This window comes from Podarcis bocagei, assembly GCF_964188305.1.
Source record: "Podarcis bocagei genome assembly, chromosome: 7".
NCBI classification, from domain to species: domain Eukaryota; kingdom Metazoa; phylum Chordata; class Lepidosauria; order Squamata; family Lacertidae; genus Podarcis; species Podarcis bocagei.
The window spans coordinates 57,564,213-57,586,552 of NC_138132.1; the positions used below are offsets into that span (position 1 = coordinate 57,564,213).

General features: G+C 44.0%; 1 protein-coding gene and 2 long non-coding RNA genes across 3 annotated transcripts in view; 2 read left to right on the plus strand and 1 right to left on the minus strand.

Annotated features, from left to right (window-relative positions):
* LOC308590937 lies at positions 1–7,468 on the plus strand. Its single transcript, XR_014009948.1, has 2 exons — positions 1–125; positions 598–7,468. It is a non-coding gene; the product is annotated as an uncharacterized lncRNA (long non-coding RNA).
* On the minus strand, positions 7,049–11,971 carry HSBP1 (heat shock factor binding protein 1). The gene is made up of 4 exons (XM_081201324.1): positions 11,824–11,971; positions 10,486–10,552; positions 9,354–9,470; positions 7,049–7,559 (listed from the first exon to the last, which is right to left on the minus strand). Exons 1-4 carry the CDS (start codon positions 11,866–11,868, stop codon positions 7,549–7,551), a joined length of 240 nt encoding a protein of 79 aa, XP_081057450.1. The 5' UTR covers positions 11,869–11,971; the 3' UTR covers positions 7,049–7,548.
* Positions 11,963–22,340, plus strand: part of LOC308590948 — a 17,331-nt gene continuing 6,953 nt past the window's right edge. The window contains exon 1 of the long non-coding RNA XR_014009961.1: positions 11,963–12,087. This is a non-coding gene — a long non-coding RNA (uncharacterized lncRNA). The remainder of the gene's footprint in view (positions 12,088–22,340) is intronic.

Genomic DNA, 22,340 nt, shown 5'->3' on the forward strand with positions numbered 1-22,340 from the left:
AGCACTGCATCCTTGGAGATGAAGGCAAAGTTGATAAAGTTGGTTCACTGTCTGATCCAACTTCAGAACTTCCTCAGAGGTGTGGTGCACTTCTATGATGAGAGGCAGTGCCAAAGACAAGTCAGGTGGCTGCTCCTCAGTTCTCAGGATGTCTGATGGTACCTTTACTTGACAACTGGCTCAGTCCCTCCCTGGTGTGCAGCTCAATATCTCCCAAACCTTTGGGCCCCACTTCAAGCTCCACTTCCATGGCCTCATTCTTCTACTCAGCCCTATGAAGTTGTTTCTGTGGGACTAATGACACCCACAAATTTAACTTACCCCTGGAAAATTGGTTGCCACAACAGTATTTTCTGTCCTTTGGTGGGCTTATTAGGAGCTGATAGCATAAGCTAAGTTGATGTACATCAATACCTTCCTGACTTTTCCTACTAAAAGGAGGTTCACGTGCCATTATTATTGTTTTGCCACTTTGCAGAGTTCATTCTGCTTCTATAAGCTGCTGAAGAGCATAACAATTTATGCAAAACAACAACAGCCCCAAAGCAAAGCAAAATAACAACAAAGAGTTTGAGTGCAAATTTGTTTCCTCTACAGAATTTTATGCAGACTGGAGAATCCACCTCTCCATGCCATTATAATCTGAGTATCCTTGGACTAGCTTTTTTATGACAGCACAGACCACAAACTGGAAAGGAAGAGAGTGGAAGAGACGTAATTGCGCACTATCATTACTGAGCACTAAATGAACCCCATGGAGCATAATGCAGAGAAGCATACTTCCTCATGGTGCCTTTAGTTCCCCAGGGGGGTCTGTTAAGTACTTTGTAGTTCTCTTCGCCAGCCTGAAAAGAAGCCACCACTGGGAGTAGAGCTTAATGTCCAAATTCCCAAATCATTTAGAGCAAGAAATATGTTCACGCTTGACTCATGGGGAAGCAGAAATGTACATATCAGAATTCAGGATGGGATGCCAGATAAACAGATAACAACTAAAGAGTCTCCAGTGCCTTTTATCAACCAGGCTGCACATATGATTTATGGATAACTAGTGATAAAATGTTAAGGGAGTTTTGCTCTGGAAGCAAAGGTATGTTGGTCAAGGAGGAGCTGTCCAGTGCTGAAATCCAGGCAATTGTTTATAGCCTAAACAAAAGCAACCTCACTCTGCTCGTGGCCCTCCACATTTTGTGGGACTACAGCACCCATCAGCCCCAGGCAGCATTGCTAATGGCAAGATATTATGGGAGGTGTAGCCCAACATCATATGGAAGAAATCTGACCTAGAGCATTGGCACTGAAGAAAAAGGGCCAATTTAAAGGCAATGACTGTGTGCTCCTCTTCTGCCTCCTATTGTATGCATGGCTTAGTGGAGAGGGGAGATAGGAGACAATGCAGCTCTGAGACTTTTTCATCTGCTGGAGCTCCGGGATATTTGATGGGCCCCTTTTCTTGTGACAAATGATCCATGACCCATTATCACCCCCACAAACAGCAGTAGTGTGTGTGTGTGTGTGTGTGTGTGTGTGTGTGTGTGTGTGTGTAATGATATGAAATGTATTAAGATCTGTGTAACTGCCATCCTATGCCTACTGTGAGTCAGCTCAACTGAACTCAGTGATGCTTATGTCTGATAGGTCATAGCTTTAACGAGAGATCTGTGGCTTGCCGAGGTCCAATATAACCTCTCTTGTAAACATGCTAGGGTTTACATTGTTAGGGTGAAAGCAGGGACCCCATTTAAAAAAAGGAAAGCAGCAACCAGCCTATGTTTGATTTCTCCCCTCATTCTTTGACTTGCTTGTTATGTTAACCTGTCACAAGGAACTCAAAAGTCGTGGTATCACCTCAATTCATTTGCTAAGATCAGTGGGCTAGCTTAGAGGACACAGGGTAGGCTATGTAGCACACACAGCTCTGTTCTCCTATGCCTTACCCTGCTGCCCATCCCCATATCTGCTGCCTTTGGCAGCTGCCTCACTCTGCCTAATGGTTGGGTAGGCTCTGCTCAGAGTTCAGGCCAATTGTTCCAAGTTCAGAGGCTAGTAGCCCATCCACTGCTCCTTGAGAAGCTTTGCACAGAGGCCTTTCTCATTTTGCCTGGAGGGAGGGTTTCATCACAACCGTGCAAGGCCCACTCATGGTTGCTGCAGGAAACATCTAAGAGGTAGGGTTATAATCTCGTCCTGGGTGTCTGCTGTTGCCTCCTTTGAATCACAGCCCAGATATGGCGGCTGCTTCATTTTCAGTACTCTTCTTCCCCTGTCCTTCATCTTTCACATGATTTAATTTCAAAAGAGCCACAGAGAGAGAGAGATCACAGCAAGCCTCGAGCCCCTTCGGAGCAAAGCAGAGGTTCAAACGGTGGCGTACAGAAGGATTTGTTGAGCCCTGTTCACTTCCTTAATGGTAAACACACTGCCTAGTTTAATGATCACATTTCAAATCCACATGTGGCCCATTAAAGTGGTAACATCAAAGCTTCAGTGTAAGAAGGCAACAAGATAAATAATTGGAACAGACTCTGTTTTTTTTTATTAAAAACAAGAAACAGGGACATCGTGCACTAGAGGGCAGTATCTGCCATAAAACTGCAATGTGGATTTATGCTTCTAGAGGATGAGAAACATAAAATCAGCTATGGCCAAACTCCAAGGAGAGGAAAACAGATGTCCCTTTGTGCCAGGAACCAGAACTGTCATAGGAAGATAGGAAACTGCCTCAGCCCAAGTCAGGCTACTGGAGCACCTGGCTTGGTATTGTCTACACTGACTCACAATGGTCCTCCAGGATTTCAGGCAGGGATCACTCCAATCTTACTTGGAGATCACAAAGGGTAGATCAGGTTAATATGTCAACAGAGCTGGATCACCCATCAGGGATTACTTGGGTGAGCAGGTGAGTTTTAAGCAGGTGCCTAAATGTCAGTCATGAAGGCTTCTGCCTGCTGTTCATTGGAAACACATTCCAGGAACGGGTGCTGCCACACTAAAGGTCCTACTCTTAGTGTAGTGTAGCTAATGAGAAAGGATGGCGACCAGTCATGGAAGAACAATGCCAAGGGAATTTGAGTGCAATTAAAAAACAAACAAAATAAAATCAATCTGTGCTTTCCAAATTGAGGGTTTAGATGACCCTCTCCTCCCCAGTTGTGGTTGCTTTCCAATATAGAAATGTTAAAATAAAAGCTGCCAGTGTGGTGTAGTGGCTAGAGTGTTGGACTAAGACCAGGGATGCCAGGGTTCAAATTCTCACTCAACCACGCAGCTCATTTCGTGAGCCAGATTCTTAAGCTTAACCTCCCATGGTTCTTGTGAGCATAAAATGGGGAGGGAGAAAGCAAAACATACTACCTTGAGCTCCTTGAAAGAAAAGTGGGATATAAATAAAACAAAAACAACTCCACTTGAGAAGTCCAAATTACTCAGATTCACAAACGAGTTTTGTATTTTCAGTTGTAGCTCAGTGGGTTTTCATTGCAAACAGCTGGTGCACCCAGCTGGGTGTCATGGAGCACTGAGTAATCAGAGATCAAGTGGTGTGTTTGTGTCTGTGAATCAGGGCTGACTGTAATCGTGGAGTACATTGTTTTTGGTGTGGGCTGATTACCATCAGCTCTGTGCTATTGCTTTTTTACTTCAACTGATGAACTGCAAAAGAAAGAAACATCAATTGCAAACTTGATGTTTCCAGGCACAATTCAAAGTGTTGGTGCTGACCTTTAAAGCCCTAAATGGCCTCGGCCCAGTATACCTGAAGGAGCGTCTCCACCCCCATCGTTCAGCCCGGACACTGAGGTCCAGCGCCGAGGGCCTTCTGGCAGTTCCCTTACTGCGAGAAACGAAGTTACAGGGAACCAGGCAGAGGGCCTTCTCAGTAGTGGTGCCTGCCCTGTGGAACACCCTCCCATCAGATGTCAAAGAAATAAAAAACTATCGGACTTTTAGAAGACATCTGAAGGCAGCTCTGTTTAGGGAATCTTTTAACATTTGTTGAATCATTGTATTTTAATATTCTGCTGGAAACTGCCCAGAGCGGCTGGGGGAACCCAGCCAGATTGGCGGGGTATAACTATTATTATATTATTATTACTTGTAATCTCAGGGGCAAATGGCACTTAATACAAGAGATCTGTCATCAGAATTCCCATTCTAGCCCTTTCCACCCCACCCTGCCCTGCTTTAGCTAAGGAATGAGGAACCTGTGCCCCTACAGATGCTGTTGGACTCCAAGTCCCATCATTCCCAGCCAGCATGTTAAAAGATTTGGGGTGATGTGAGATGTTGTCAGTAGCAGTGTAGTGATAGTGGTGCTCACCTGACCCGACATCTGCTTACCGGGGAGGTGGAGGGAGGTCATCGAAGTGCAAACACATTGGCAGAACCAATCTGGCGCTCCTGCTGATGTGTTTGCATTGCATGAAATTCCACACTGCCTCACCCTTCCTTCTCTAGTTCCTGGTAACCATCAGAGGCTCAACTGTCAAGAGGTTAGGTGAGTACCGTTGCCCCACCATGCCATCTGCTAATGGGTATGGAATCCTTCAGGCAAACCAAGAGCAAACATTGGTTACAGTTTAAGGTTTTTCTTCAGTGAGACAAACCATTGGCCTAACTTTGGACAGCACACTAAGCCAAACCCTGATTAAGCTCACAGTAGCACTGGAGGAGCAATGTGGCCACAATCTCCTCTCCAGAAATCAGTGTGCTTACATAAAGCTGGTTTATTGCTATTTGTGAACTGGGGCACTGTCACAGCATACCTGTCTCACATAAGCATGTAAGTGTAACCAATCCCTTTTGTCTCAGACCAAAGGCTTATCTGGCTCAGCATTTTGGTCAACAATGGCCAGCATGATGCCCCTGGAATGCTCAGAATCAGGATGACAAAGCAACAGCCCTTCCCTGCTGTTCGCCTGCCAGCAACAGGTTAAGAGGTATAGGGCTTTTAAGCATGGAGTTTCCATTTAGCTATTATAGCTAATAATATAATGCAGGAGCCTTGCTGGATCAAAGGGCCTATCTTGTCCAGCATCCTGCAGCCCACACTGGATGACCAGATCCCCCTGGCCACCCCAGACCCCATGGCAGAATAATTATTCACTGTGCAGAAGTCCAACCAAATGTTAATCACTAAAGACACAAGATCCGCAGAGTGCATGTCCTACACACAGATCTAGCCTTAATTTAGAGCAATTTCAGCATTTTTATTAGACAGTTCTAACAGGACTGGAAAGTCTAAGGCTGGTGGTACACAATGCATTTTCTCCTATCTCCATTTGCTTTCTTAATACAGCTTAAGAGGGCTTCCTTGGCACCTTGAGTAATAACAGCGTCCACGTTATCACCACAACAGACACGAGATGTTTTACAAGTGGCACAGATGGTGAACAACAGATGATGCAGATGGGTGGAGAGGTATCTTGCATGTTTTAGACAAGGTGAGGGGTTATTACAACTTCCAGCTAGTCACCCCAAAGAATCCTATCTTCCTCTCTTTATTTCTTGCTGCCTATTAACAAATGTTCAACTCCTAAAGGGGTTCTACTGCTGGTAAAATATATACCGTAAATGAGAAGGTTCCAAATGTCTTCCAGAGCCCCCTACAGCTATTACCTTGAGTGGATAAAGACCTCTTACGGACCAATATGTGGCTCTTTCAGTTACAACTATGTAGATGGAACCCCACCTGGTTCACATCAGGCTTGCTGAGTCTCTTCACAAGGAAGCCAGTTAAATGGAGGGGCTAACCAGCAAGAGCAATTGACATATAACCTGGCCTGTCATGGGACAGGTCCTCTCTGTGCTATCAGCAGCTAAGATTCAAAGCAATCATGCATGAGAGCTTATCAAATGCCCCATCTGCACGGTATGTTTAAAGCAGTATCATGCCACTTTAAACAGTCAGGGATCCAAAGAATCCTGGGGATCATAGTGCTCCAGTTGTTATGAGACCCCTCTCCCCCTCCCAGAGCTACAATTCCCAGCATGGTTTATCAATCACTCTCTTCCTAGGGAACTCTGAGGCTATACTGTATAAGTATGTTGATGCAAAGTGTAGTGGATTCTTAGGCTGCAATCCTGATACACTTGTTTAGTAGCAAGCCCCACTGAACAGCAGGATTTTCTTCTGAATTAATAGGTATAGGATTACACTGTTTAAGAGTTCTAGTCTTCCAGCTGTTGTTGGGAACTCCAGCCAGCATGACCAATGGTCAGGAACAATGCAAGTATGTGGTAAGGCCAGAGCTTCCCAATCTCTAGAATAAGGAAATGTTATATTTGCATTTACGTTTATCCTGGTGCAAATGACATTTGCTTTGTAGCGTGCTGGATTGGGGTTGCGGCTATCTTGTGCTAGAGAACCTACCTGCAGCAATAGGCCCTGTCTCCTTTGCTGCACTCTGTTGGGATATAAAATCAATCAACAGCAAGATCCTTGACCAGTGATTATTAAAAGTGACTGGGGGAATTCTCTTGGAGGGCAAAAGACACATGGAAAAGAGGGGGTAGTGATTGAAGGTGCAGGAATGGATATGATCCTGAAGCAGGCGGGGCTATTTTTCAGTCACCAAGCCAAGACCCAGGTAGGCCCATGAAGCACAGGACCTTCACTGATTCACATTGGCTTTGGGATGGTCTTCACATCCAGCATCCCATTTAAAAAAGAAGGGAGCCCAGGATGAGCTGCTGGGATGTCCCAGTAATACTTCCCTTTTATTTTATGAGGAAGGCAGAACCATCCACCCCCAGTTAATAATAGGTTTAAACAGGTAATCTCCATACCTGGAAATAAACTAGCTTTCTAAAGGGATATCTCCCAACTGTAAAAGCCCATTCCCAGGGCAGCACTGCCTGCAGCTTACTGAAATATGACCTTAATATATCATTTGCCCAAAACCACAAGCTGGTATCATGAAGAACACTGGCTGATAATAAGAAAACTAAAAAGAAGAGTTATGGTTCATGCAGCCTAAATCCCCCAGAGCAGATTGCTTGTTGTATTAAATCCATTACTAACAGGGCAACATACTGGCACAATGACAGATTTTAGAACACGGTGTTTTCATTCTTGTACTCCAGTCCACAAAAGTACCTTACAAACACATGACAAATTTGTTGTGCAGGCTGATGGAAAGGACTAGTCTTTAGCCACGTCATTGAAAATAATTACAAAAAGGCCACAAGTAAAAATGTTTTCTTTTTCTTTTTAAAAGTGCGACCTCACAAAAGCCCACTCATAATGTTAGTATTTTCAATTCAATTCTTATCAAATTCTGCAATGCCATCAAATTCTGCTTAAACAACCGAAGTTTATAGAACATGTTACTTTGAAAAACTGTGTGAAACCCACAAATACACAAGAAACCAGAATAGAAATTGTTCCAAATCTAGCTATACAAGGTACATTAAGAATGCAAGTTCTACAGCAGTAGAAAAATGCGTTTACATATTAGCAGTTGAAAAACAAAGGAAAGAAAACAAAAAGGCCGTCTTCAAATCCCTGTAGGCTTGTAAAAACCGCTTCCTTCCAGCACCCATCGTAGATTATTGGCAAGCTGTTGAGGGGATTAAAAAGTAAGACACATTTATTAACAAGAATGCTACCAGAGAAAACTACCAATGTTCATAAGCAGTGTTAACAAAGTCTGCATCTAAAAATACTTTTAACTGAAAAAATAATGTAGCAAGTAGAGTCCAAGATTAGGACCAAGGATCAAAAACACTACTCAGCTATGAAGTTGCTAGTCCATGACCTTGTCCCAGTCACTTCCTCCCAACCCATCCTATCTCTTAAGGCTGTTATGAAAACAAACAAGAGGCAGAACTACATATGTGACCTTGGGGTTATTGAAGGAAAGAACACAAGGAGAGTCTGGCTGCTGAAGCAGGCCCAAATCCCATGTACTCCCACATTCTGTTCTCCCAGTGGCCAACCAGATGTCCCAATGGGAAACCCGCAAGCAGCACCTGAGAGCAAGACAACTCTCCCTGCCTGCAATTCCCAGCAACTGGGATATAAAAAGCAGGATATAAACACTATAAACAAGCAAGCAAATGTTCTGACCATGCAGCCCTTAACGTGGGAGGGAGGCAGGCAGTGTTAAATCTGAAAGGAAGTGTGGTTACATGCTAGCAGTGAACACATTTTCTGAATGTGGATTATTCTTGTGTAGCCAAAACAGAGCCATCCAAAATAATCCAGAGGCAGGGTTAGGGAATTCTCAAGAAAACCTTGGGGGAGGGGGGAAATATGGAAGGAAGGAGAGGCTCCCAAAACAGCCCCAAAAGGACTAAGTATGCTCAGTGGTCATGGAATGCCAGCTGATTTTGTGGGTGATAAGGGGAGAAAATCAGGGAGAGAAATGTAATGGAATATCCTGGAGGTGGCCATGGGTGTCTGGCACACTGAACAGCAGCCCTCCACACTGCAATAGTTTGTGGTAGGTTCCACTTGTTTAAGAACCTTATTAACTAGCTTGTTGGACCACTAAGCCAGGCCCAACACTGGCCAGTGTGATTTCTCTGTAGCTTGCAAGCAGAGCATGAGGTGACAGCTGTATCCTGCCAGCTGGTATTCAAAGAGATATAGCTCTATAGGCTGTATAGCGCACAAGTGACTACTGTTACTATCAGCTGTTTCTATCAACAAGACTCTTCTCCACGCAGCCACAGCTACACCTGGTGGCAAGAAGTGCCATCCATTTATTTCTTCTATTACAACCTACTGCCAATAATACTCCAGGAAGTATTATTCTATTAAACTTAAGACACTCTGGAAAACTAGGGCATGGCACCCATCCAATGTTTAGCAAGCCAAGGTCTATTTAGCTTTAGCACTGTATGCATCTGGTGTGTGAAATCAGCTCCTGTTCTAAAAAGAGGGGTAAATTGTTCCAACCTTTGAAAACAGACAGGCCAAGCCTAGCACTCTTTGATACTTTCAGACCCAATTAAAATACAGGTCTACTTTTAGTTTTTTTCTGGTAAAGGGGTGGTGAATTAGTAGCTCACCAGATGCTGTTGGGTGCCAACTCAACCCCAGCATCATGGCCAATCATCAGGGACAATGAGAATTGGGAGTCTAGCAACATCTGGAGGTTCATGGGTTCCCTATCCATTTTAGCAGGTATTTTCCCTCTCTCTTACCAGAAGAAGAAAACAAAGCAATGCAAGATTGTGGTGCTGGTGCAACCCATCTTATCCCCTTCATCTGGGTTCCCAATCCACCAGCTGAAGCCACTCTGCTTAGCCTGCCTGCTCCCAGTCCAAAAAGATAGTTTCAGCTCTCAACATGTAGCCCTGCTTAGCTTGTTCTGCAGACACTGAACTCATTTGAACATGATTCTCACTTGATGTTTTAGTAGCAGGTGCCTTGTTCTCGCCTTCCAGCTCCTCCACTCCAGCTTGCGTCATGAGATCTGCGATGTTCTTCTCCAGGTCGTCAATACGGCAGCTCATGTCATCAAGTGAATAGAGTTAAAGAAAACAGAGTAGAGAAATGCAAAAGTGGAGAGAAACCACCTGACCCTCAGAAAGCCTAGACCCTGATGCTTTTATAACTAAGTAAATTGGGCCTCATTATAAAAATCAATAATGAAGATTTCAATGTTATGTGGAACTGGCACTGTTACAGAGTCCACATATAACACATCCTACACTTGTAAGAAATTGGCATTTTAGTGTGGCAGCACCTATGCTTTGGAAGTCTTGCTTATTGAGATCAAGCAGACGCCTTCACAGTACTCTTTTTGGTCCCTGCTAAATATGCCTTTGTTTAGATATGCCTGCCCAGATATTTAAAATGTGGTGCATTTTTAGTTTATTGCTTGGTGTTTTTTAAAAAAAATCATGAATGTTTTAAATTGTTTTTACTAATAATTTTATTGTTTTATTCTCTTTGTAAACTGCTTTTTTACAATCAAGCAGTATATAAAAGTAAGAACTGCTCAGCACCTACTGAAGCGCTAACAGCTTTAGAACACAGTAACACAAGCAGGACATGAGGCCTCTTCTACAGCTGCTCCCAGATGAGCAGTACTCATCAAGTTGTTATGGCTAGTAGCTATATGCCAAGAAATCATCATTCACTTCCTGCAATCCTGCCAGAAAAGACAATCCTGGGCTGGGGGAGAAATAATATATTATCTGGTATATAACAGCCCTCTACCTTCCCTCCCTTTGTCCTCAAAAGTTAGGCTCCATCACATAATGTTTTAACCATCACTCACTCTTCCCAGGGAACTCTGGAAAATGCAGCTCTGTGAGGAGAGAGATGGAATCGCTGAATACTTCTTAGCACTTTTAACAATCTACAGTTCCTAGGATTATTTGGGAGAACCCATGACTGTTGAAAGTGGTATGATCCTGCTTTAAATATACAGCCTTTGGAGGAACCAAGTCATTTGGGGGATTTATAGAATTCATCCATTCTGTACATCACACAAAGAGCTCTGTTTAAAAGATGGAAAACCCAAAGGATATTCCGGCCAATAATCTGGTCAGACATGGTTTGAAACTTGTCCTGCATTTGCTGCAGCAGTGTCTGCACCTGATGAGAAAAAAAGAAGAGTTTTGCTTTAAACAGGAATTATCTGGGGCCACAGGATTTTAATTTCTTAGCTCCCAGGTGCAGTACTTAACCCAAGGGAGGCGTTTTGCTCAATGCTAAGCCCTGCAAGTGAAATGTTTCCATCACAACTTCTGAAAGTGAACACTGGGTTCTGACAAAGGTCCCAAGCATACTTGAGCTATGAAGCATTAAATGAAGTTCTGAAGGGTTAGTTTTGTGAAAATATCTCTTCTCGTGGAAACTGCCAGGCTGGCAAATAGCAAATTATTAAGTGTGGTGGTAGTGGGGGGCGGGCTTGTCAATCCAACAAATACAAAATTGCATAGGAGCATCACCACTGATAAAATATTATATATGGATGTTTCAATTTCTCTTGCTAGGGTGGGATCCCAATGAATAAGGATACAAAATGCATCCTGAAATATGTTTCCATAATGCTCTGGGCCCAATTCAACGTTTTGTAGCCTGAGGTGGCCAAGACAGTGACTCCCCACTACACCACATACAAAAGGTGCTTGGACTGCAGCTAAATCCAACTTTAATGCTGGTGACAGGACAGCATTGCCAACACTGGTATGAGGGCAGAGCACCAACTTAGCAAGTCAAGGGGTAGGGCATGCAGCACACACACAGCCCTGCCCTCCAGAATCCTATATTGGCTCCCTGTCCCTCAGCATCTGCCCCTACCAACTACACTGTAGGAAGTACCCTAATGGGTTGTTGTATTCTAAATATTAGTATTAGTGAATCTTTGTTACTTCCAAACTGCCTGGGAAAGGTCTGCATTTTGAAAGGCAGGATGTAAATAAATTTGTTATGTACATAGTGTATATATAAGAAAGGGGGGCAGAATGTGTGTGTGTGTGTGTGTGTGTCTTAGGGCAGATTACAAAAATACACAATATTAAGATATGTACATTATATAATATCCATCACATACACATTTTTCTCTCTGGAGTAGTCATTAAAATAAACAGAGCAGCCCCCGCCCCAAATATCCATAGAGGCCCCACCCGACCCCCAATCTCTGTATCAAGCAGAGCCCCCTCGGTTTCCATGGCAATCAGACCCGCCCTGACCACTCCTGTCCTCGTCTCCATGGCAACCCCCCCCCCGCTAGGTAGGCCCTCTCTCTTCTCCATGGCAACACATTCCCCGACTTGAGTGGCCCCTGTCGGTCTCCATAGCAACCGAAATCCTTTCCCGACCGCTCCCTGCATTCCCCGCGGCTGCCTTTTTTGCCGCCTCACCACGGCGGTGAGGTCTTGCACGGTCTTGGGGTCCGTCTCGGCCATGTCGGTCCTCTCCGTGTCCAGCCTCTTTCCCCTCTCCAGGCCCGACTCCAGAAGGCGCTTCTGGCCTCGCCTACGAGCTTTCTCCGCCCTCTCTCGCTGCTCCGAATCCGGCTTCCCTGCCTCAGGCCTCGCGAGACAAAACGGACAGGACGTGGTCAAGAGTTTGCAATGCATTGTGGGACTCGTAGTTCGCCCCGTTGGACGCCCTGACAGATTTGTGTGCGAGTGTTTTGTTAATATAAATTATTTTCTTGTATGTGGTTGTGCTTAATTATTATTTAAAAATTGCGTTTTGGAACCCGTTCTGGTCAAGAAGCAGGATTAAAAAACAACCTTTCATATGTAGGAGCTGGGAAAGAGGCAGAGCCTTATGGGAAATGGAGTGTTTTTAACCATCTAGCGGAGTGGCCTCATAAGGGGCGAATAGCATTGTGGGGAATGTAGTCTCTCTAGTTCACAGAGGAAGGAACATTTAGGGCACTCACAGTCTAAACTCAAAATAGGAAACACGCGAAAGGTCGCACCGCTCTAGACCTTTCATTTTTTTGTTGACCTATCTTCTGTATCCTTTGCATTAGGAATCTAGAAATCCTTAGATTTGAGATCAGAAGCGATCAAAAGGCCTCCAGCAATGTGTGACTCTACCCTTTTCGCTATCTCTGTGGGGCCAAGAGCTAGGAGATGAGCACTGTGGGAAATGGAGTCATGGGTGTACTGAAGGTATCAGGAGCAGGCAGGTGTAAACTCAGAAGTGATAGGGTAGCCACATGCACATCACCTGCCCCCCAAAGGACATTGATTTGCATAACATTTGTACATAGTAATTTCTATTTATCGATGTAGATTTTAAAATAAGTTCTACAATTTCAAGAGAAATAAAATGTATTTTAAACAGAAATGCAATCATTTAACTTTAAGCTAGACTTGGACCAGAAAGCCGTTGAAATAGTGGACACCATCACACAGGCAGTTTGTAAAGCAGGGTTGCTAAATTAGAAGCATCCCAGCTGCAAATAAAACATTTTGAATGCGTTGTAAAGTGCAATATACAATTGTGACACTAGATGGCAAATGTGAGCTATAGCAAATCCGATGCATTTTTCAAAACGGTTTTTTTTAAAATAAGCATTTTCACTATGTTTTTAACATGTGTGTAGATTCCACCCCAGACTCCGAGATTTCAGGACCCAAACCTGAGACCTAAGGGTACCCCCTCATGAAGTCATGGAGTGGTATCCGGAGATGGAGGTTAATTAAGGGATGGGAACAGAGGAGAGCAGACCCCCACCCCCACCCTTGGAGTACCTGTGCTATAATTTGCAGCCAGCTCCTGTAGCTTTCCACCCATAACTCAAATGCTGGGTATAAGTTTCCAGTTGATTGAGAATGTTTTTCCTTTATCGTTTCCACCATCATTTAATTTTTGCCTTCTCTATTAGATTGTATGTCACAGATGCAGAACCTGTGACCCTCCAGATGTTGTCGGACTGCAACTCCCATCAGCTCCGGCCAGCATGGCCAAAGGTTAGAGGATGATGAGAGTGGTAGTGCAATAGCATTTGAGGGGCTACAGGATCCCTGTCTTCGGTGTATGCCATTGTTACAGGGAATTGCCTTGATGCCATCCTGACACTGCTTAGAATAGGTGCTCCCTCTTCATCCTTACACAGATGGCACCAGCTGGCAGAAGTATGTGCACCATCTAAAAGCAAGCAAGCACTGTCCTAGACGAATATGCAGAGCAATCAATTAATTTGATTGAAACTAGAATTATAGAGATGGGAGGTACATCTGAGATCATCTAGTCCAATCCCATGTTGATAACGTTAATCAGCTGCTATGACATCCCTCAATGGTAACCATCCAGCCTCTGTTTAAACATTTCTGACAATGAATCTGTTTTAGATTTATTTTCCTTGGGGAATCTTTTCCACTCTTGGTTAGTCAAAGAAGCATTGTCAGTCCACTTTTATTTGACTGCAGCACATGAAAGTTTGGAAACGTAATCCTGCTGCTTATTTTGATGCTTTGAGCATAGACTTTCATGCTGTGCAGGTAATCTGGAATCAAAAGGGGAAGCCATCTGTACAAACAGTAGATTCTGCAGTAAAAGATTATCTGAGTAAGGTTATGCAAAGGTTGGACACTGAAAACAATATATGTGATTAATGTGCAGTAGGGACTTTCCTTCAGTGTTATGTTTTATTATTTCTAATGCAAAGACACCAGTTGATTAAAGAGTTTCTGTTTTTTATAGAAGAACTGCTACCTGCGTTAAAAAAAAAAGTTGTGTTGCAATTGCTTTGGAAGGCAATCTGCTGAGGCCATTGATTCCTTTGAACTCATCTGCTGATATCATGTCAATTGCCAGCTAAGGCTACCACACATTTGTTGGAGGCTGTGCACGTTTTTCCATAGCTCATCAAAGCAGCCTCTTTCATTGGGTTGCTTACTAAGCCCCTTTGTCTCTCCTACTTTATATCCTTTTAGTTAAAACTTAATTGCCACTTGCATTCTATTGATCTTTCTTAATACAGTTTGCTGCTTTGGGGATGCTGTTGTGCTCAACAAACCTATTCTTCACATTAACCTATAATCTTTTGTCTTCACTTAATTGCATCCCTGCCATTACGGGCTGGAGAAACAACTGTCCAAAGTTAGCATTCACTACAGAGATGTGAGTAGTCTAGATTTACACCCACTATAATCAATGCATACCATCCAATATTTCTCCAATGAAAAAGGGACGTCCCATTCCATAATGATAATTTTACTATTTAAACCCCACACATCTTACTGGGTTGCCCCAGCCACTCTAGGCAGCTTCCAACATATATAAAAACATAATAAAACATTAAACATTAAACAAACCAAAAACTTCCTTATACAGGATTGCCTTCAGATGGCTTGGGACTCCATACCCTCCAACATTTCTCCAGTGAAAATAGGGACATCCTAAGGAAAAGTGGGACATTCCAGGATCAAATCAGAAACTGTGACGGCTTTTCTAAATCAAGGACGTCCCTGGAAAATAGGGACACTTGGAGGGTCTGTCAATGAAGTTATATTTCTTGCATGTGGAGGAGCAGCAAAATAGTAGTCAAAACTCAATTTGGCTACTATCTATTCTAGAAGCATCACCACCTTTGTCATCTTTCTTATAATGTGCCTTATCTGCTTAAGTGTGCACAGGACACAATTCAATGTGGCCTACAAATCCAGAATCCTATATGGCTAACTCATTCTGTGAGTGTGGACCCTTTTGTAGCCAAAACAGCCCACTCCTTGCACAAAAGAAACATATTAGTGTGTTTGTAGGAACCCCTAGTATAGCACAGGTTAAAAAAGAAATTGGAGAAAAAACTTTCCAGAGGGGATCTGAAAACATGCTCATTAGGCACAGAATGCTGACTGGCAGTGGAAATCACAGGAGAGGGGAAATGGAATGGAGTATCTTGGCAGGGGGGGGGCTGGCTGGCTAACAGACAGGCTGGCACACTGAACTGGAGCACTGCACATTGCAGCTTTTTGTTGCAGGCCCCACTTATAAACCATTAACAATCAAATCCCCAAAATCATACTGAAACCCAGAGAGCTGGCACAATCCACAAAAGGGAAACGGGGAAAAATAACCTCCCTAGAATGTTCTAGAAATAAGGCAAATTTTGACTTGATCTGTGCATAAGAAGAAATGTGGAGAAGCCAGATGAATATTTTTGAGGCGTTGTCATACTCCAGGGGATGCCCCCAAGGGACCAGTTACAGCATATATAATACTTCACCAAAGTACTCGCCAATGAAGACAGGGTTGCTGGTGCAGCACAGTCCAAACCGCAAGGCTGAGTGGCAAATAAGGGAGCTCCTGGTTCAGATCTCATATCCGCTGTAAGTAGACTTAAGCAAGCTTCTCTCTCAGCCCCCCATCTGCTAATATATATTAGCAGGGGTAGCCAATGTGGTGCCCTCCAGATGTTGTTGGACTCCAAGGAGTCCAACAACATCTGGAGGGCACAATGTTGATTACAGTGGTACCTCGGGTTACAGACACTTCAGATTACAGATGCTTCAGGTTACAGACTCCGCTAACCCGGAAATAGTACCTTGGGTTAAGAACTTTGCTTCAGGATGAGAACAGAAATCGTGTGGCGGCAGCGAGAGGCTCCATTAGCTAAAGTGGTACCTCAGGTTAAGAACAGTTTCAGGTTAAGAACGGACCTCTGGAACAAATTAAGTTCTTAACCCGAGGTACCACTGTACTCCCATGTGTAAGGCTTATAAGCAGATGAGGTGTGTGCTTGGAACACTTGAAAATGCAATGTAGATTGTAAGCATCATCATTATCACCATTATGCTGAACGTGGGCAAAAGGATATACCAGAACCTTGGCTAATACTGACATTCACAAACCTAAATGCTGTCCAGGTTTGCTCTGTATTCATCTAAGAAGGTCTCTGAGAAAAGCAGAGCATCCATAGATGTAATTTAGGATAGTGTTGAGCTGGGGGTGGGGGGAATCATTGGCTGAATGTTACCCTGTTCCTGAGCTCTTAAAACCCTGTCCCAGATGGAATTAACCTGGGTTGACATGACATTTGAGCAATGCCGCATTCTCTGCTTTATCACTTCAGTTAGTTTCCTATACGTTGCTGCTGCTGCTGCTGCTGCAGTAGCAGCTGTCCTCAGATGGGCACCTGGGAGTTTGCCATCTCCTGATGCCCAAAGGCACCCTGAAGGAAAAACAGAGAGAGATAAAAAGCAGCAGCAGCATATATGCATATATTTATTTTGTAAAATTTAGTACCATCAATATCATTTCCACCAGTGATCATATGCGGGAGGTAGGGGTGGGGGCAAGGACTACTATCCTCAATGGCTAGGTTTTGCCTTGACTGTCATATGCGTCTGAATTCCAGCTGCTGGGAATCACAAGTGGGGAGAACGTTGTTGATCTGTGGACCTGTTTTCAGGCTTCCTATTGGGCTATCTGACTGGCCACTATGAGAACAGAACGCTGGACTAGATGGGCTCTTGACCATGATCCAGCAGGGCTCCTCTTATGCTATTATGACCCAACAGGATTCATTCTGTGTCTTTAATCACTCTAAACAGAAAATGGATTTGCACACCACCACAAAGTGCACATTCTCTCATAATGCAGTTATCTTGAGGGTAATCTGGCAAGCACAGCATGTGGGAGGCGGGCAGAGATGTTAGTGGGTTGAGTTTCCAGGATTGCATGGTTCACTCTGCATCTCTCTCTCTCTCTACCTACCCCACCTTTTCTCCCTCCCCCCCCCACAGTACAATTTCCACCTTCAGGGCTTCCCATGGACCGCAAGGTTGGAGAATCTTTGCCCCACAAGCCAAATTGGGCCCAGCACAGGTCCGGGTTTGGCCTACAGATCCATTTTTCCCAAACCATAAAAACCTGCAACCTGCAGTGTTGCAAGTCACCACCCATCAGCTCTCTTGTTCTAAGGCAGGCTTCCTCAACCTCGGCCCTCCAGATGTTTTTGGCCTACAAATCCCATGATCCCTAGCTAGCAGGACCAGTGGTCAGGGATGATGGGAATTGTAGTCTCAAAACATCTGGAGGGCCGAGGTTGAGGAAGCCTGTTCTAAAGGATGCTAATTGGAATGCTCTTATTGCCAGAGAAATGTTTCTATTAAGTGTCATGCAGCACAGATCTAAAGTCGGACAGTTTGTTCAAATTTGTTCAATACTAGCATCTCAAAAGGGAAATTACATTACTGCATTTTGTGCAAGAGAAGCAGCATTTTGGTGATTACTTTTAGATCTGCTAGATGCCACTGGCACATAATTTATCTGTGCTTTGTGTAGTTGGTGCTGCGTGTCTTGTGTAGCAACTAAACTGCAGAGTCTGTAAGCTGCCGTTTATGATTCCCGCATAAGAGTAAGATCTAGCAATTCAGAAGGTTTCTTTAAAACAAGAATCCTGCTGTGAAACTGTGTTTTACATAAGAACCTCTCCAGGGAGGTGCATTGGTGCGCAAGGAGATTGGAACCGGAGGAAAAAGTTCTGCAAGGTCATTCCTTTCCTAGAAGCCCTGATTCCCAACATTGTGCCAGTGGGTTCAGTGGTGCCTTAGAAGTTATCCCTGGGAGCCTTAAAAGACTCTAACCTCTTCCACTCCCTGCCCCCTTGGTCATGAGGTGGTGAATGTGGTTATATTTTTCTTCCTTGAATAGTACATAGAATTGAAGGAGAAAGTTGGAAGAGTGGTGCACTTTCAGCTCTATGTGCTTTTCACGACTCAGATAAATTCTGCTGGATCTGACTTTTGCCCAGATCTCTTGGGAAAGCTGAACGGGGCTGTGTGTGTGCGCACACACACACACACACACACACACACACACACACACACACACTTTCTTAGTGTCTCATGGCATGGCAGCTGATCTGAGGTAGTGGGAGATAAGTGACCAGAGGGGGTGGCACACACAATACTCACTCAGATATCTAAATTTGCCTATAGGGCTGAAAAGGTTGGTAACCCCCTTGACTGCTGGCTGATTTCTCTCCCATGCTCTTTCTCAACTTCCCACTCTGATTCTTCATCCAAGAAGTGAAGATTTTGTTCATAAATGTATGGAATGATTTTGTTATTCTCTGTATTACATGTCACATGCAAGCTGCAGAGGATGAGGGGCTCAGTTGAGAGACCACCAGTTTTTTGCACCTGTCCTTGAAATTTTCCATCCTGGCTGGTTATAAGAAGAACCTGTAACTAAGAACTTGTCCCCAAGTTTGTCCTCCTCCCTCCAAATCCATTTCCCTTTTGTGCCATGTCTTTAGATTGTAAACCAGAGGGCAGGCACTGTCCTTTGTTTATTGATCTGTAAGCCACTTTGAGAACCCTTTTTGGCCAAAGAGCAGGCTAAAAGTTATTTTAAAATAAGACATACAGTGGGCCCTGAAAAAAACAATTGTATTGTCTGTTCAGCCAGCCATGCTCTTATCCAACAGCTCATTCCATTCCCCTCTCCCAGCATTCCATGGTTTGTTCAGTCCTCATTAAGCTGTTGTGGGGCATCTGGTTTGTATGCAGAAGTTCCCCAGCTCAAACCACAACATCTCTAGTTAGGGCTGGGGATGTCCCTCATCTGAAACACTGGAGACCTGCTTCTAGTCAATGTGGACAATACTGAGCTACATGAACTAATGGTCTGACTCAGAGTAAGCCAGCTTCCTTTGTCTTGGTGGTGGTTTCTTTGGGTTTTGTTTTTTGCCACTTCAGGTATTTCTATCAACATTTTCTTTTCTTGTACTTTGCAAGCATCAGGATTGTCCCACTGCCTCCTCCATATCCCAGTGGCCACATTTACCTCCATTTCTGTTGGCACTCACCACCTGAGTTTGCTGTTAGAGGAAGTGATCTCCTATTCTATCATGAAAAAGCTGAGAAAGGTCAAGGTGTCTGAAGGTGCGCAAAGCTTGTGGCAGTGGAGATATTTAGAAGTGGCACTTGCTAATATTTCAGGTTCTGAAATATTTGCAGGACATGCCATCAAACCCTGGGAAGGCATTTTAAGATGACACTCACTATTTTCTTTGTTTCGTCTCGGCAACTTGAATCAAAGGAATCCAAAACTTCTTGGAAGCATGAAAATGAATTTTTAATACATCAATTACGATGTGGGTAGTCAAGGGTGGAAAGTATTAAGGAGAAAGCAAGTAGAACCCATCCATAAGCCTAGAAGGGAGGAGGGATGTTCCTTGAGGGCTTTCAAATATAAATGAAGTTGTCGGAGTAACATTAACGAAAAGAATATAATTAGAAATCAACAGGCACAGAGGAGAAGAGGAAACAACAAGCTGAACTCAGCCTTTTCATGAATCACATAGCACTGAAATGAAAAGCTCAGGAGTAGGAGATGAGATACAAGACTAAGGCCAAAATAATGGTGATGTCTAGGGGGGGAAAGAAACACTACTCTTGTTTTTTCTTCAAATCCTACAAATATTTCAAGCTTTCCAATTGCTTTTCAGTAGGGATGGGTGAATCTGCCAATTTCAGTTTCTCTATGTCTCTCATTTTCCCCATCTTATTTATTTATTTACAAGCACAATTTCTATACCACTTAGTATATTTAAAAAATACATATCTAAGCAGTGTATAGAAAACCAATGCAACAATTGACAACATAAACAACTACCAATGTACACAGATATAAAACTGTTATATTCATACAAAGTTAGTAATAAATATAAGCCAATATCAATTCATTTACAGTCTGACACATCCTCCCCTCTCAGCCTCCTGGCTCTCACTCAGGACTCCACCCACCCAACTTGGCTCTCACCCAAGGACCAATCAAACTCTTAGCTCACTCACAAAAGTCTTGCAAAGAGGAAGGATCCTGGAAACTGCTGGTGTCACCCTTGTCTCTCAGTCTAGGTTTGCTAGAGTGGGTGGAGGTTTCTCAGTCTGCCCACAACAGTGTCCCATTCAGCAGTCAACTGCACTCTCTAAAGTCCCCTACATGTGAAGACAGCCTCCAGCAGTAACCAATAGTAGGTCAAACGAAGGCAGTTAATGCACATGCTGCAGAGGGAAATGAGGGGCAGATGGAGCTCATCAACCTGGGAACATCTAGAAGAAGGAAACCTCTGATCCTAAACCTCCACTGCCTTGCAGGACAACTTTGGGAGAAGTAAAGACTAAGGAGTAAAGCCTCCACAAATCTGGAGTGCAGTCTCTAAGATAGTTGGATGGCTCCTTGTGCGCCTCCTTCCAGCAGATTTTGCAGCTAAGCTAGTGCCAAATGCATTGCTCAGCTTTCCTTTGGGGGGTCCCTCTCAGCAAGGCCCAGGACCCCCCATACACATTGCCCAGGCTTGTGCCCTGAGAGGTCACCTTGGTGCTGCTAAATGCAGCAAAAACAACACAGAAGGCAGCAGTTATGAGTCTCTGCAGCCACAGCAGGCACTGCAATTCTCCAACAGTTTCACTCACCCCCAGAGGCACACTCCATTGTCTCTTGAGACAGATGGATGACAACAAAGATGATGCAAATGAACATGAATTTCTTCCCCATCATTAATTTTCAAGTTATGTTCTTGGAAGCTGAAGCTGATGTATTTTTCTGCTAGGGCTTGTTAGCATAACAATGCTAATGAACGATGAAATTATACTCGATTTATTATCGTCTCCTCTCTACATCCATGCATTGTGATATCCATGGGAAGGTTACAATGTGTCATTAAAAGTGATAGGAGCGATGCAAGCTTTCAGCATGCCTAATGATATCAAGGGGGATTTCAGATATAAATGCAGACTAATTAAAGGCAGGAAAGGTCTTTGACTGTGAATCACAGGCCAGCAATTCTAGGCTCAGGGATGGGTAACCTCATACCTGGGGGCTAAAGGTGGCCATCCAGACTTTTCTTTGTGGCTCTCAGGACTCTCCCCAGACATTACCATCCCTGCTTAAGGGCTTTTACCTGGCCAGAATGTGTCCTTGTGCTGTGATAATTCTTCTTGACTGCCTGGATGGATAAATGTGTGTGTTTGACCATTGGCTTGTACATGGCTGGAAGATAGCCTGCCATACAAAGGTCACACCCATTGCTCCGAATAGTTTTTGCTTCTGGCCCTACCTACCACTGGCCTTTGGTCCCTGCAAGGTTACCTACAGAAGGAGAAGTTCCTCATCCCTGCTGTGGCCCCTGGCAGAGAGAGATTCCTGGTCTTAGAAAGGGAGATGTGATGACAGTGTCTCCTTCTCTATTGCTGCCACAGTCTCTGTTCTCCTGGCCCTACCAGTGTCAGGGCTCTGATGTCCAAAATGGCAGCATACAGGGGCAGATTATGGAAAATAGAAGATTAAGGGAACACTGAAAGTCTGCCACACACAATATGGAACAAACTTGTTCTCTCTTGCTCTGGAGAGGAGGACTGGAACTAATAGGACTGGAAATGATAGGGATCCTGATTTCAGTAAACCAATGGGGAAGTTTCCAACAGCCAGAGCTGTTTACCAGTGGAACAGGCTGCCTCTGGAAGGCTGTGCTGTCATTCACTAGAAGCCATATTTAAGGGGTGCTGTAGTTGCCTCCTAGATAGAGGAAATTGCAGCCACTGGGGGAAATGGCATGAGATGCAAAGCCTAAACATATATACCTGGGATAGGGGGCCTGTGGCCCTTCAGATTCTTATTTTTTTTTAACAACTCACATCATTCCTGACCATTCGTCATGTCATCTGGGGCTGATGGGACTTGGAGCCTCCCATCCCTGGTATGAGCGCAGTGATGAGCACAATGACTGTTTGCTACAATGGCAATGAGGGATAACACAATCTTCCTGGCTTTGCTCTGATAATTTAACACCGGTAGGAGGACATGATAAAACCCTGGTCCCAATTATTCCTAAATGAACAGGAGAAAGTTATCAATAAATTTGAGTGCTGCAATTTCACGGTGCAGTCCCCCTTTGATATTTCTTTCT